Genomic DNA, 14,843 nt, shown 5'->3' with positions numbered 1-14,843 from the left:
GTACATCATCACCTGAAATATGAATGTAACAGATTTTGTGCATAGCAACAGGAAGGACTTATCTGGCACGGAATGACATTCAGGTCCTGATATTAAATGAATACCAATAAGCCGATTTTAAACTAATGTCCGATGATGCCATCACTCCTTTCTTATTACACGTCTCCGATATTTCCTTTTTTATCTGTGTTTTTCGCGAGGGGTGAAGTGTTGGAATAGATCCAGGGAGCAGGGACGTGAGAGAGCGCCAGCGAGCTCCAGCCCGGCAGGGGCCACACCGCCATGCAGGCTGCCTGACGTTATTTTCATGGCTCGAATAAAGAGAAAAATAGCACGCCGTTCTCAGGGCAGATTTGGCCATGCCCATACACGGTAGTGAGATGACTCTGATCCTCCATGGGCCGCGGTTCCTGCTCCCTGTCTCTCGCCCTTGTCTGGGACGACGGCCAAGTGCCACCAAGGACACTCCGTCTAATAAATCATCCCTATTTCAACATCTGCAAGGCCCAAAAGATTCTACCCCTCACCAAGATGGGCCCTTCTCTCCCTCTCTCACCGGGAGACCCCTCGGGGACGACAAAACCCGCCTTTGTTTCGGCGCGGGCGAGGAGCGCTCCCTCAACCCTTCCGAAACAAAACAAAACAAAACAAAACCAAACCCCAAAAAAAAAAAAAAGAAGAAGAAGCCAGCTTTGGTCTAGCCAGCCGCGATGGCCCGCGCTCGGCGGGGAAGCGGCGGTCCCTCGCGCTCCGTCTCTTTCCCTGGCCCCTTCCCCCTCTCTCTCCCTCGCTCTCTCGCTCCCTCGCTCCTTGTCTCTCATGGCTCTCCTCCCGCGGAGGTCACTCGCCAGGCCCGGATCTTTTCAGTGCCGCTGCACTCTCAGCGGAATATAAAGACATCAAGTGAGAAGTGGGGGGGGGGGCGGGTTGGGGGGTTTGGGAGAAGCCAAAATTGGCAGAAAGAGATATTAGGCATGGCTGTCAATGCCATTCTCTGGGCTCTCTTCATCCCGAGTGTAGTGAGAAAGCGAGGGGGAGAAATAGATAAATAAATAGCATGCCTGAAAGCTTGGATCAGGAGCTTGTTGCGTTATTCATTTTAAAAAGTGCACAGAAAGGGGAGAATGAAGAAAAAAAAGCCTCTCCACTGCCAATTACATAGAAAAGAAGGGAAAAATCAATTCAGTGTGTTTAGATGTATAGTTGAGATTCAAACTAAGCTATTCATTGGGGTTTGCTGTGTTGTGCAGGGGACAGCATGGTGCTCTTCTGTGTGTGTGTGTGTGTGTGTGTGTTGACTGTAAGTGTAAAGGTGTGTGTACTCAGTGGGTGCTGAGTGAGAGTAAAGACACTTTGGAAGGTGCCTTTGGGCCTGTCTGGTTGAAAGGCTCTGGAGTTGGCCCCGCATGGCTGAATGTAGTTGAGCTAGTTCCCAGCGCCTCGTCACTCCGGGACCCGGGGGGTGGAGGGGGAGGGGTGGGCTGTGTGCCCGGCTCTGGCCATTCGCACGGACCAAGCGGCCTCGACAAAACTGGACCCGTGCCATGTTAGAAGACATTCGTTTACCAAGTTTGACCCAGTCCAATACTCTGGTGCTGTCTGAGACCATGGGCGAAGACTCAAAGCACCTCAGCTTGGGCCACGACTGAGACCAGGACCACGTCTGTGAAGTCTTGACCACTCCTAAGCCAGATCAACCCACTGAGACTCTTCTGCTCTGCTTCTCACTGAGCTAGTTTATTTGATAAAGCCCTCCAACACGCTCAAATCTCAGGCTCCGCCTTCAGTTGCACTTTAGCTTCTTGGCCTGTAAGAAACCTGACGTGAACGCCGCTAGATTCTACTACGCTTTTGTCTTCATTTTTCCTGGTCCCACCGTCGGCGTGCGATTTTTCCCGCTGCAACGCTCCGCCCTCCCCTCTCCTCCAAAAAAACATTTAGATTCGCAATTAACCCCGAGAAGAATCGTGAACTTCCCGCTGCCTGACGGGCCTTGATGTCTCAATCTGCAGCGCGTCAGCACCATGAAAGGAGGCGTTTGACAGCGCTGCGCAGCATCCAGCGGGGCCCGCCGAAACCCACCCGGCTCTGAAGAGGGTCAGGGCAGCGCGCCCGCGCCGGCCCCAGCTGGCTGGGTCGCGCGGAGGCGGCAGAAAGCGTCAACACAGGCATTGTCCAGCCAGACCTGCCGCAGAGCCTCGGATCTGCTCGGAGGCAATGGAAATGGCTGAGGGGGTGGGGCCTGGGGCAGGGGAGATGATAGGAGGGTGTGTGGGGGGGTGTTGGGGGGGTGGATGTGCCGTCTGCTAAGACTTGTTGGCTTTGGCTGGTGGGCATGTGGTGGACAGTCTGTAGCATTTGGATGGACCACGGAGTGAAAACACTCCGTGGCCGTTTGGCCAGCGCACATGAGTCGGACCCCCCCGCGAACCATATGAATGGTTTTGTTTTACGCGTGGGCCGTGTGGGGCCACGTCACGCGGACGTTACTGATAGGCCGCGTAACGTGCCTGTTCGCAGCAACCTGCGAATATAAGGAGCGGCTAGTGTAATTAATGAACAAAGTGCTTTAGGACAGAATGGAGAAGGAAAACTAGCTCGGTATGTTCTCTGAAGAAGGGCCCTGATTTCATGAAACCCATATGCTTGTTCTTGGCTGTGAGCAGACGCTGGCAGAGAAACGGGGAGAAAGAAGGACTCTGTGTGTGTGTGTGTGTGTGTGTGTGTGTGTGTGTGTGTGTGTGTGTGTGTGTGTGTGTGTGCGCGTGTGTGTGTGGGAGACAGAGAGAAAGAGAGAGAGACCCTGTATCACTCATCATTGTGAGGCCACTTCCATGGGAAATACTGAGCTCATGCCCTATCAGCCCTGTAATGGACACTTTGGAGGGGATGGGCTGCCCTGATAGCTCCCTGGGCCCTGATAAAGCAGAATTCCTGTCTGGACTCAAACCCAAACAGCATTAGCAGCCGCACCGTTCCCCAATGCCCCTCCTTGCTCTCCGGTGCTCCCCTCTGCCCGTTGGCATAAAACAGAAGCGGATTCCTCTGTCCAGCTTTGGCAGGGTTGGGCGGTGTGTCCCTTCAGCACCGCACCACTTATCTGCAGCCAGAGCGCCGCGATAACGCTGTTAACAACAGCAATGTGTGGCTGGCCTGCAAAGCCGCTTCCATGACAAGTTAGAGGGTCGAAGGGCCTGGACATCGCACTCCATCGCGCAGAACCCCACCCCCTCCCAACGGCTGCTACCCCGACACGCTCTCGTGGTGTCTTCTCTCGTGCGTCCAGTGTTAACAAGAAAAGTACACTCCGTTTGACAACGGGCCTTTCCTGTTTTCTCACTTTCTTTCTCTCTCTCTCTCTCTCTCTCTTCCACTCGTCTCTTGCCGCCTTGGGGGGGAAGGGTTCTTGTTATTTTTAAAAATCATGCAGCAAAGATTAACGCCAGCCAGAGGAGCATGTCATCATTGCTTAACTCCTGGCCAGGGCAGTGGATAAAGCCAGTTTTGTGTTTTCTCTTGTGAGGTACGGATGAGTTCCCGCTCAGCGCCGCCAGCTCTGTGCGGCCTGTCCGTCGGCCACGTCCGTTACAGCCACGGCGACGCTGGAGAAACACAGGCGTGGGGGCCGAACAGTTCTTTCTCCTCCTCTCCATTACGCTCGTTTTCATTCCTGCACACCCCTCCGCCCTTTTTATGATGTTTTTGGTCGAGCACGGGCGTCTGTGCAAAAACAGCAAAAAAAAGAAACAAGTTTTGAATCCCTTTTATAAACAGTTTCTCCGCTGATTGCTCCGCTTCCATGACTAATGGAAAGTTCCAGTGAAGTCAAAGTCGATTTGCAGCCCCGTAAAGCGATCCATCAGAAGAACCGAAGCTGGGACCGTTCTAACCCGCAGTTCAGACAGATACCTTGGGGACGCACCGGATGCGTCGGCCTGCGAGAAGGCCGCGATGTTCACCAGCTCTGGCAGCTCAAACGCACCATCCCCGCGGAAGGAGGTTGCTACTGATGGGAATATTCTGACTCACCAGATTCGCATCAGTAAAGCCAATAGCACTGGCGGCGATGATGTTCGTCTCCACCCAGACACACTAACAGATCTTCTCCCATGCGTGTGAGGGGTCTTCATGATAGGGACGGATAAGGCGCACCACTTCAGTGGGCCCGCCCAGTGGCCGCGAAGCCAGACCGCTGACAGGGCAGTAAAGTCTTATCTGCTGACCAATAAAGTCATTTGTGATGAGTCGAAGTTCATCGGCAGAGGCGTCGGCAGACGGCACCTATCGCCCGGACCTTTATCAGGTGTCTCGGAGCAGATAAATGCTGACCTGAGATCAGGCCTCTCCTGCCTTTGCTGTGCCTAGAAGATCACACGTTAAAAAGTGAGGCTGGTCCCAAGCCAGTTCTCCAGCCTCTGGGATGCCGCCTGACAATGGCACCTGAGGGTTAGACTCTTTCCTTATCGTCACTCGTTCTCTCACAGTCCTTTCCTCTTGCAGAAGGTCATCTGCAAAGGTCAGAGCGATATGGCCTGCTCCCTTCTGTCTGGCTTGTGTTGCCTTGATATTGGGGTTTATGCCGCAGAAGAGCCAGGCGTAGGGGAAGGATAGGGCTGGCGGCTAACGTGTTTAAAGCTACAAACCATTTGTGTTATTATTTATGTCCGAGAGCTGAAACTGAGGAAGTAAGAAACTTGCAAAGCATGGGATATTTGTGCACGAGCCAGATCTCGAGGCCACAAGTTATCCGCGAATTCCCATCTAGAGATGTAATAAAAAGCAAAAAATCGAAATTACAAGCCGTTGGAAGCGTTCAGAAGTGCTGTCAAACCTAACTCTTCTTTATCTTGTTTATAACTGCCTAAAAATAATTCGATGATAAAAACAAATTGCGTAATAATAAATGTTAGCCATAAACAGTGTCCAAAGACGTTATCCCCCCAGTGCTTGCTAGGGCTCACGCAGCTCGGCTCGCGGCTAATCTCTGCAGGCAGGGCAAGCAGAGAGCTGTGAATCACGGGCGCGCGGCGTGCTGGGGCAGCCTAATCAATTTCATTAGCCGCATCAATCATCGCTGGCTGACGTTTATTGTGGTGGTGATGGGCTGATCCCGTGGACTTGGGGACAGGTGGGTTCAGTGATAAATGCGGCTATCTCCAGAGAGAAGCGGCACGGAGGCCTCCCGTCTTCCACGGGAGAGTCGGGCAGAAGCACGGCATCCAGAGGGGGGACAGGGTTAGCCGTGGCTCCGCGCAGGAAAATCAATGGGAAGGGATGATCGGTGCGCATAATCGAGCGCCTCCTCGTCGGTTAGTTCCCCGGAATGCTGGTTCATTGTGATCTTTTTTAAACGATGGCGCATCCGCGCAGGAAACGGCTATAATTGGTTTGAACGACCGCATCAACAGTGTGACAGGGAGACTTATCTCTGTTACGAAGGCTGCGCCAATATTTCCAAGTGATTCCGACCCATGTTTTAATAAATGTACAAATGTTATATAATGTTGCAGATTTTTCCCTTTATTTAAAAAAGAATAACAATGTCGCATGAATGACATGGAAGTCTACTGCCACAGGCACTGGCTGAATGTGCCCCTCAAGCGCACAATGAACTTCCAGGGCCTTTTTCAAAGAAATGAATCCCATGCCATCTTGTTTCACAGTACGCTGAACACGACCAACTTAGCGCTCCCTTGAAGACGTCCACATTTCTTGTGAAGACTCCAAGCATCTGTGTGTATGTGAAAATAGTTCTCGTGTGAGCTGCTGTCTGTCCTCCAAAGCGCAGGGGTTTGCCAGCTATGTGTTTATTTTTGCTGTATGGGCAGTCCTATGGCAGTGAACCCGGCTGTGGTTAACAGGCTTTTGAGTAAGGGAGAAGCCTGTTGAAAGAGTCTGCAGAGTAACTAAACTAATCCTGCAGTTAAACTAATGTTTTTTGTCATTTCGGAACATCTCCAATTGTGAAAATATACCATTTTGCCACATCTCTCTAATGACAGAGACATTTCTCTCTCCTGAAATCACCGGCAGGCGGATAAATTAAATGTAAAAGCCCCTTGTGCGAACTTTGGCCGTCATCAGCTCCACTGGCGGAGGAAATATCTTGTTTGTGATCCGTTCTGTATCACCGGGCGCTATCTCTTGGCTGCAGCTTTCTGTTTCACTCTTTTAATTTTTTAGTGGTCAGTGTGAGGACTAATCTGATCTGGACGCCTCTCAAGCCGGGAGGGTAAATGGTTCTCTAGCTACGGTTCATTTCACGCACACAAGTTGTGTTTTGTGCAGTCTGCAAAACTGTAGAGTTTAAATGATACAAATTCTTCTCCTGCCATTATCCTGATCACAGTTGTTATTGTTGGTGCGTTTACCCAACAGAGCGCCGTTTCAATTATCGTCAGTGGTAATTGTTTTTCCATTGAGCTTAAACTGATGGGCAATGTAAGCAGTCAAACAGTTGGATATCTGGGATCGCAGAGACATCATTTGGTATTGCAGACCTTTTCACCAATAACATTTGCAGCTTTTTTAAAAACCATTTTTAGTGCTGTGTGAGATCATTCCTAAAGAGTCCATTGGACATACATGACTGGTTGATGAGGGCTGTGTGTGTGTGTGTGTGTGTGTGTGTGTGTGTGTGTGTGTGTGTGTGTGTGTGTGTGTGTGTGTGTATCAAGTCTAACAAGGCCATTGCTCACCTCCTGTCAGAGGCCTGACAAGTGTGGAGTCTTGCTGTCGTCATGCTGGAGATGAGTGTGAATGACGGAATAAAACACATCTCCACTGTCAGTAAAAATCACAAACACACTCACACATGCTTACACACAGTGATAGTGGCCTAAACACACTCACACACCCTTATACACAGTGATAACCTCCTAAACACCCTCACATGCTTACACATAGAGATATCCTTCTAAACACACTCACACACCATTATGCACAGTGATAGCCTCCTAAACACCCTCACACAGATTACAGTGTTCTCCTGAACCCCTGTCAGTATTTAAGGACATTTTTTTCTGAAGTCTACTCAAAGCCTAAACCAAGTCTATAAGACAGCCTGGTTGATTGGTTAAATGTAGTAAAAGCAAAGGGATGATATAATTTACTAGAAGAAAATGTGTTTAAAACAATATGTGGCTAAAATTGGAGATAAAACTCAGCATTTAAAAAAATTCAAGGGATTAAAATTCATTTCTTTTTAGAGAGGGTCTCCAAAGTCTTCTTCCATCTCCAGAGAAGAATATTCTATCCGCGAACCCCCGAAAACCTTACATTAGCAATTGTAATTAATCCTGACTTCCCAACATTAGCATCAAGGAAATATCTGGTCATGATACACTTGGTGCCAAACGGCAGCTCAGATATCCTGGCACTTCCTAACATAAAATATCTGGCAGTATCACTCCATCATGAGAGTTGGCCCTCGGATGACGATACGGCAATATTTCTGTCAGATGTCCTTAAATAATTGTAAAAAGATTCACTGTTTCTTCGGAAAATGTTGGTTTCCATTTACCCTACAGAATTTCATAGTATACGGCCATCTGTGGTAGCAGTGAATTTGGCTGTCCAGATATATGGGTTTAATGAGGGTGAGTCGGCAGTGTGGAGGGAACCACGGGAGTACACGTGCATATGCTCGGAGACAAAAGGCTGGCTTTGGGGCGCTCTGTTTTTCTTGGCGGACAGATAGCTGTGATTATTCTTTTCCATCCAATGAGACAGATTTAGAGATGCCCTGCACCCCCGTTTCTGTCTCACACACAGTCTGCCTCTGTGACACACACATTTGTCTCGAGCCATCATATGTTCGCCCCAAATAAAAATACCTTTATAAAACTTTATGGTTTTTCAAACAAAGAGAGTAAAAAGTGGCATTGGCTGCCTGAACATGACTCGTCCATCACAGTACCCTGTGCAGGACAGCATCCAAAACATCTCCTTCAGTCCCCCTCTGCTTCACATCACAGGCGGACAGCAAACACACAGTTCCGCTTTTAATTTTATTTGGGAAAGAATTCTCTTCGGCGGCGGCCTCTTTAAGACGAGGGCGGTGAGAAGCCGCTGACCCCAGCCTCAACTCCACCCAAAAGAAAGTGAGCGCTCGTGAATCCCATCCCACATGTATACGCACTTAGGCCGACTCACAAGAGACTTTTCACGTTAATGTTTGGCCGGGGCCGGCCTGGCCCACGCACTGATATTTGCCTAGCTGCAGTCTGGATGCCCGGGGAGCTTCTCCCAACCTGCTCGCTCCTGGGCGTCAGACTTTCTTGAGTGAGCAGAGGGGAAGAACGTTGCTCAGAAGGAGGTGAAGAGCGCGTCCACACAGAAGGCGGCTCGACTTACGTGAACATACAAATTAAGAGCATGGACCATGAAAAGAGCGTTCAAATTTGAAAATAAAATAATAATAAAAGATATGAATATGCCGTTTGTCAGAATTAGTTTATTGGCGACACACGAGGAATTTGTCTTAAACATAAATGGCGTAATGCATGGTGACGTAAATGATACTCAGTATAAAGAACTGGTAAATAAAAGATACAATAAAGGTTCGGATAAAGGGTTTGCTGTTTTCTTCTACTGTGTCTTGGGACAGTGGAGTTCAGACCTGCTCCCAGACCCCAAATCACGATCACCCTCATCTAACAAGCACGCTTCTTTTTGCAAGTACTTCTGGCATTTGCATACCAGAGAAGCCCTGGCTGAAATGAAAAGCCTCCATCAATCTTCTGTAGACATCCAAGCACTTCCAGCCTCTGCTTGAAACATGGCTGGGCCCACCGCGAGCACGGCAAAGCAACTATTGATAAAACAGTATCGGACCCAGACAGTCAATCATAGCGCAGGAGAGTGTATGAATAAATGAAATGAGACAGTGAGATATGTCTTGAGCCCATGGGCACACATTTCAGACTAATTTATCCAGTCATTTTAATGTGGTGCTTTCTGACTGTTGTCAACAATCGCAACTTCATAAGCAAGTTGAAGGTTTTAAGACGTCATCGGGTCCTTGTTTATGACGGGAGCTGTGTGTGGCAGCGTGTGGCAGTACTCCCTATGGTTAGTCACTGAGTTTGTTGGTGGGTCGTTTTATCATACACAGATACTGGCTACAGATCAGGGATTATTTAGAGTAACCTTACGCATAACTGTAAAAGCCTGACATCGCAGCATGCAGAATGCCGGGCAAACATCCGGCACCGGCAACATCTATTGTCTCTCCTGCACTTCCTTCTGATTATTACTGATCATCCTCCTGAACGGCCTGTCGATAAACATTTCCCGTGCTATGATTTATCCGTATTGCTCTGCCAATATGAAGTCGGGGGGGGGTTAAAAGGCCACAGCGGGCCACAGATGATGGACGATAACGGCCCGAATCAGAATATGACCCTCTTAATAAATCCGAGGCGGCTCGTTCTCCAAACAGCAGTGTCGATTTTCTCGGCTTCATAAAGTGAAGTGCGCGACGCAGGTGCGGGCGCTGAGTAAGCAGCCACGCGCTGCGCCGCGCTGGACGGAGAGGTGTCGCGAGCCGGAGGAGCGATCATTCATCTTTCGGAGTTCGGAAGGTATTTCAAACGATTCGACTGAGTTGATTTAAGGGTTGGTCGAGCCTGCGATGTGGGTTATTTAAAAAAGTGTCAGTTTCACATCTTCAATACAATCAATCAAAATGAACTGCATTGCAATTACGCGGGGCTGCTTAGGTATGCCAAGCCAAACAGAGGACTGATGACTGGGACTCTACTGCGTTTGCTGGTACTCAAAGTTTAAAAGTTGTTGTGTGGAAGCACATTCTGGATTGGTTATGTTTGACTAGCGACGCACACACATCCTGCTTCATATTATACCGCAACTATCGTTACAGAGCAACTAATTACTATCAAGCAACGTCTGACTCGTTGCAGAAATGTGAATTATTCGCAGAATGGTGCCGTAACCTTCCACACAAAACCTCGGCCTGTTCGTCCAGTAAACGAGCCGCTGGGTTTGGCCCGCTCTCTGTCCCACACCCACCTCATCCTGACCGAAGGCGACGGTTCGATAAGCGCTGAACAAACCCGTGCGCGCTCGTCCCCGCGCGCTCGCCTTTGTGCGCGCACAATGGGAGCTCGACATTCCTTTAGCCATCCGTTTCACCGCGCGCCACGTCTTTCTCACACTCCCTGACAGGACAGGAGATGCTGATAAGAACATAATAGAGAATCAAACAAGGCTAAGCTGGGAGTGATTATATTTAATTAGCAACGTTGGAGCGCTCACTATCAGTACTCCCTTGATGTTTGCCTTGGCTTCCAAAAAAAAGCCACAAGTCCTCAACTTATTAAAGTCATCATGAATATGGCCTATCAGATTGTCGCTAGTTTCCTGGTATTTACCGTTCAAACCTTCTACCCCCCGTGTGCGCTCCTGTTAAAGTATGTTTTAATCGGCGATAGCGTCGGACTGAGGCCCGCCTGCTGCCCTGTCTGGTTCCATTCGCAAAGTCCCAGAATAACTTTGCAGTTGCCCCGTTTCGAAGACATACTGCCGCAGACACGAAAGCTCAGCTGTGACACGGTCCCGCTTCATGTTCTGCGTGTTACACACGCAGCCATGTGCAAATGTATAACGACACAGCGCAGGAATCTGCGGTCGGTACAATGACATCAGCTGCGGAGAGTGAGGCGTGCCTGTGCGCTGTCCGTTTAACAGCGTTGGGCTGCTGTCTGTAATAGGTAATGTGCGCAAACACAGTCGTGCTGTTGTGGCGGTAATGCATGTATTTGCCCATAGCACGTTATGTTATGTTTGAGTCTGGGGCCGTGAGTAAGACGTGCGGTCACGAGTTCTTCGGAGCACGTCTTTTCCCTCCTCTTCCTCGGTTCAGGTGTTCGGGTTGTGCGGCGTGAGTGACGGCAGACTCCGCGCCGGGCTCTGCAGCGGGAGAAGGACGAGTCCGCACCATTCTCGCATCCAAATGCTGTGCGCTTCGCCAGAGCAAGAAAATGCCCTCAATAACTGCAAAGCAAAACTTTCAATTTGTGGCTTTCTTAGTGTGGTTGGGCGAGCCAAAGGGATGTCACTCAGTCAGTTCAAGAGGCCTCGAGGTTTGTTTTCTGGTGTTTCTTTTTTGGAAGCTTGCGGCTTTTGACATCCATAACCATCTATTGGCCGCGCTGCCATATTGCCTCATACTATCCAGACTCGAGGAGAATTTTTTTTGGCAACTCACGCCGAAACTTTCCCACTACAAACCCCTTAAAAAGCGTTTGAGCGTCTGCTTAAGACCCCCCCCCCCCCCTCCCCGGCTGCGAGATGCACGCAACCAACACTGCAATTAGAATTGCGTCCAATTAAGCAGCGACTGCGCTCGCCTTTCCATGGACGCCACACGCGTCGGGCTCAGACTGGCCGGGTGTTGAGGAAGGCCCGTTCTGCAGAACGAAGGGGTGTTTTCTTCGCCCGTCGTGTGTCTGTTAAGGCAGCTGGGTGACCGAGGTGGAAAGGCCTGGCTGGTTTGTGTACGCAGTGCGTGGCTAAAGGGGTGAGGCTGTTTTCTTTTGTCTGCCAATCATCAGTATGAATAGTATGAATAGACGCGGAGCGGGGATGAGTAACTCCTCATGGCACATGCTAACAAAGGTGTGCTTAGAATGGGAATGACCGATTGTTTTTTGGGTTTCTTTTTACCTTTTCCAGAATGGAGATGCGCACGCGCTTTCTCTCCGTCTCTTCCTCTGTCTCGCTTGTCCTCTGTCTTTCTCACACACTCGGGGGGCTGGAGGTACAGGTGGCTACACACAGGTACAGGTGGCTACGCCTTCGTCCGCGTCCCACGTCCAGGTCTCTCCCGTAGCCCTCCTTCCGGACCCGCTCGGGCGCCGCCGTGGTGACACGCTAATCACCGCAGCGTTCCAGGTTTTCATTTGCGTAGGCAGCACGGACGAGCAAAGAAGGCCCTCCAAGGATCAGCTGCATATTTCTGTCTCAAAACGGCCTGTCACAGAAAAAAATAAAGAAAATCATCATCAAAGTCACTTTGAAATGATTCTGACATGTCATAAATCACACCGACGCTTGTGGCAAATCATTCCTTCCAACCATCTAATTAATACATTATTTATTTGCTTGACATGCGCGCACACGCACACGCACGTGCAGCCCTCACCGGCTGACCGTAAGTCATTTATCCAACTGGGTGCTGGGGCAAGTACAGGTAATCACACACACACACACACACACACACTAACTAAAACACACACATACAAACATGTTAATATAAATCGACATTGTTTCACACCACTCTGATAGCACTGAGATGTTAAAATAATTTCTAATCCTATTTATCTAATCCCTCGTCATCGTTTTCTTTGTCTGTGCTCTGCTCCTACTTCTAAATATGCAAATTTAATTGAGCACCAATTAAATACTTGTGCAAACTATAATAAAATAATGCCAATGTCACCTGGAGCAGTATGACATTTTGGAGGTTGAGGAAAATAGCAGCTTTGTTTCGATCTGAGAGATATTAAAGCATTAATGAAGTCTCCCGTTTTCCTATCTGATATTGCACAGTTCGAAGCACATGTTTACGCCTGGCATGATGTACAGAGAAGGGGCCTACCTGAATGTGTGTGAGGCTGTTTGCCGTCTAAACAAAGTTTGTAAACTGTTACAGCTGTCTTGACTAGACAGTCTGTCTCTTCTCGCCCCCTCTCTCTCTTTCTCTGTCTCTCTCTCTCTTTCTCTGTCCCCCTCTCTCTCTCTCTCTTTCTCTGTCCCTCTCTCTCTCTCTCTCTCTCTCTCTCTCTCTCTCTTTCTCTGTCCCTCTCTCTCTCTCTCTTTCTGTCTTGTCTCCGAGGTACAGACAGAGTTGGGCTCTGGCAGTCCTAGCGGCAAACTGCAGTGTAATTATGCTACACTCATTTACAAACATGCGTGAAGTGTGCGCCGGTGTATCTAGCGCGCGTGTGCGCACACGTGTGCCGGGCTGCCAGCGCGCCCCCGGGGAATGGCGCACACATGGTGCGGTGTAGGAAAGGAAAGAAGCCGGAAAACTCCGCCGCGTTCCCTGGCTTTGCATTCCACTCCGTGCTTGTTTGAAATGTGTCGTCCGAAAGCGCCGGCACCATAACGTTGTTTTGGATTTGTGTGGCTCTGACACGGATACAGGATTGAATTATGTATGTAAGTAGTTTAAGTAGACTTGTCTGAGTATTTGTGATGTAATTGCTTCCACTTGGTTGGCTTGGATACATTGACAGCCTAATTTAGGGAACCACAGCTTTTGGGCAGTGTGCATGGCTGTCAGTCAAAGGCTGATAAAGGAGGCTGGTGGTAGACCTATAAAAGACAAGTAGCCCCTTACTTTTGTTGACGTGGTTGTTTCTGCATAATTAAACCCCCTACATCCATTTTCGGGTTTTTGTTAATTCCCCACATGGTTTGCATGCTCACTCTCGGGGCCTCCTTCCCCTTTTGGTGAAGTTTCATTTGTTTTCACCGCTCTGCCAATTTTCATTGCGTTTAATGCAGACAGTTGTTCCACTCGTACAGTATATATGTTCTAAACATTCTCGTAAAACACAGCACGTTCCGAACAGAGAGGCAGCGACGTTTTCCGAGCCTTTCCATCGGAGCGCTCCAGGTTCAGCTCTGGCCAGACTTGCTAGAGGTGGTGTGCGTGCTGGCCAGCGCCGGTTCGCGTCTAAAATGGAAAGGTATCCCGGACCAGAGATGGCAGACGCTCGCCCCTCCCTCACGCGTTCACCTCAATTCACAACGTCGGGCAGGACGTTTTTTTCTCTTTTCCCTCTCGCGCCGCCCCGTAATCCCAGAGCGAGTCTCTCTTCCTCTCCTACCCCGTGCGGGATGAATGGGTGGCCCAGAGAGGGATCCCACGCGCTCCCATTATCTCCTCCACCTAGAACAGGCCGGCCTCTCATCACGCACGCAGCGTGGAAGACATTGGCTACATTCTCTCTCCGACCCTCTCTAGATAAATATTCCTGAAGGCCCCCCGACGGCCCTCCTGCAGATCTGCGTCTCCTCCTCGGATCTACGTCTACGCCATCGGAAATTTCCTGCTCCCGTGAATTAACGTCAAATCTATGAGGCTTTCATTTCATCACACAAAGGGGGCTTCGGCAGCCGCCCGAGTGGTAGGGGACATGTGGGGCGACCCTGGGGTCAAACGATGAACTCCTGTCCCATCACTCAGTGGCCGTTTTATGCTTTCTGCTTGTCAAGTTTCAGACCCCCCCCCCCAACCTCACCCCCCACTTCAAATCTCTGACCAACCGCCAGGATGACGTACTTCCACCGTTTGTCAGATTTTTGGTTTGGCTTGCTTTTTGTTGCTTTAAAAATCACCACACAGTGATTTATTAAAAAAAAAAAAAACATGTTCCTGTTGGTATGATTTCATTGACATCAATATCCCCTTTTCTTTTGGTCTTTTTTGCATTTTAACGGCAGGTTTCTTTCTTTCCTCACAGCAGATGCTGAATGATCAGGAAGCCTTGTCCCAAGACAGCTGCATCAAGAAGGTAGGGCTAGCGTGTCTGACCTCCCCGTGCTTGTGAGTGTTGGGCATTGCCACTCCACACACGACTCCAACTGCATTTCGATAAAAAACAAATCTGAAAACAGTAGAGAGGAGGCAGGAAGTAGGCATGGAGGAAATCACTCAAAGAACAGAAGGTTATTATAGGTTATACAGCTCTCGCTGCACCAAAAAACTCTCAATCTTACCAATCAGAGACCTCACATAGGTTGAAAAAAACAAACTCTGTGTGAAACCCTGAGTCATTTGGTAATTTTTGCATAAACATCTCTCAAAACAC

The 14,843-nt window shown here is 49.4% G+C and overlaps 1 protein-coding gene across 10 annotated transcripts in view; it reads left to right on the top strand.

The window, feature by feature from the left end:
* The window catches only part of prdm16 (PR domain containing 16), a 184,611-nt gene that overhangs the window by 77,534 nt on the left and 92,234 nt on the right, over nucleotides 1-14,843 (top strand). For 7 of the 10 annotated variants that reach the window (XM_081703264.1, XM_035536259.2, XM_035536257.2 and 4 more), the window contains exon 3: nucleotides 14,496-14,546. The exons of 2 other annotated variants lie outside the window; for them this stretch is intronic. In XM_081703264.1, coding sequence (XP_081559390.1) covers nucleotides 14,496-14,546 — 51 coding nt within the window. The remainder of the gene's footprint in view (nucleotides 1-14,495; nucleotides 14,547-14,843) is intronic. One more of the 10 variants, XM_081703263.1, reaches the window with a different exon arrangement.

This window comes from Electrophorus electricus, chromosome 20, assembly GCF_041902795.1.
Source record: "Electrophorus electricus isolate QZ-2024a chromosome 20, ASM4190279v1, whole genome shotgun sequence".
In the NCBI taxonomy this organism is placed as follows: domain Eukaryota; kingdom Metazoa; phylum Chordata; class Actinopteri; order Gymnotiformes; family Gymnotidae; genus Electrophorus; species Electrophorus electricus.
Note: the sequence above shows the minus strand (reverse complement) of the source record. Positions and strands in the feature narration are given on the sequence as shown.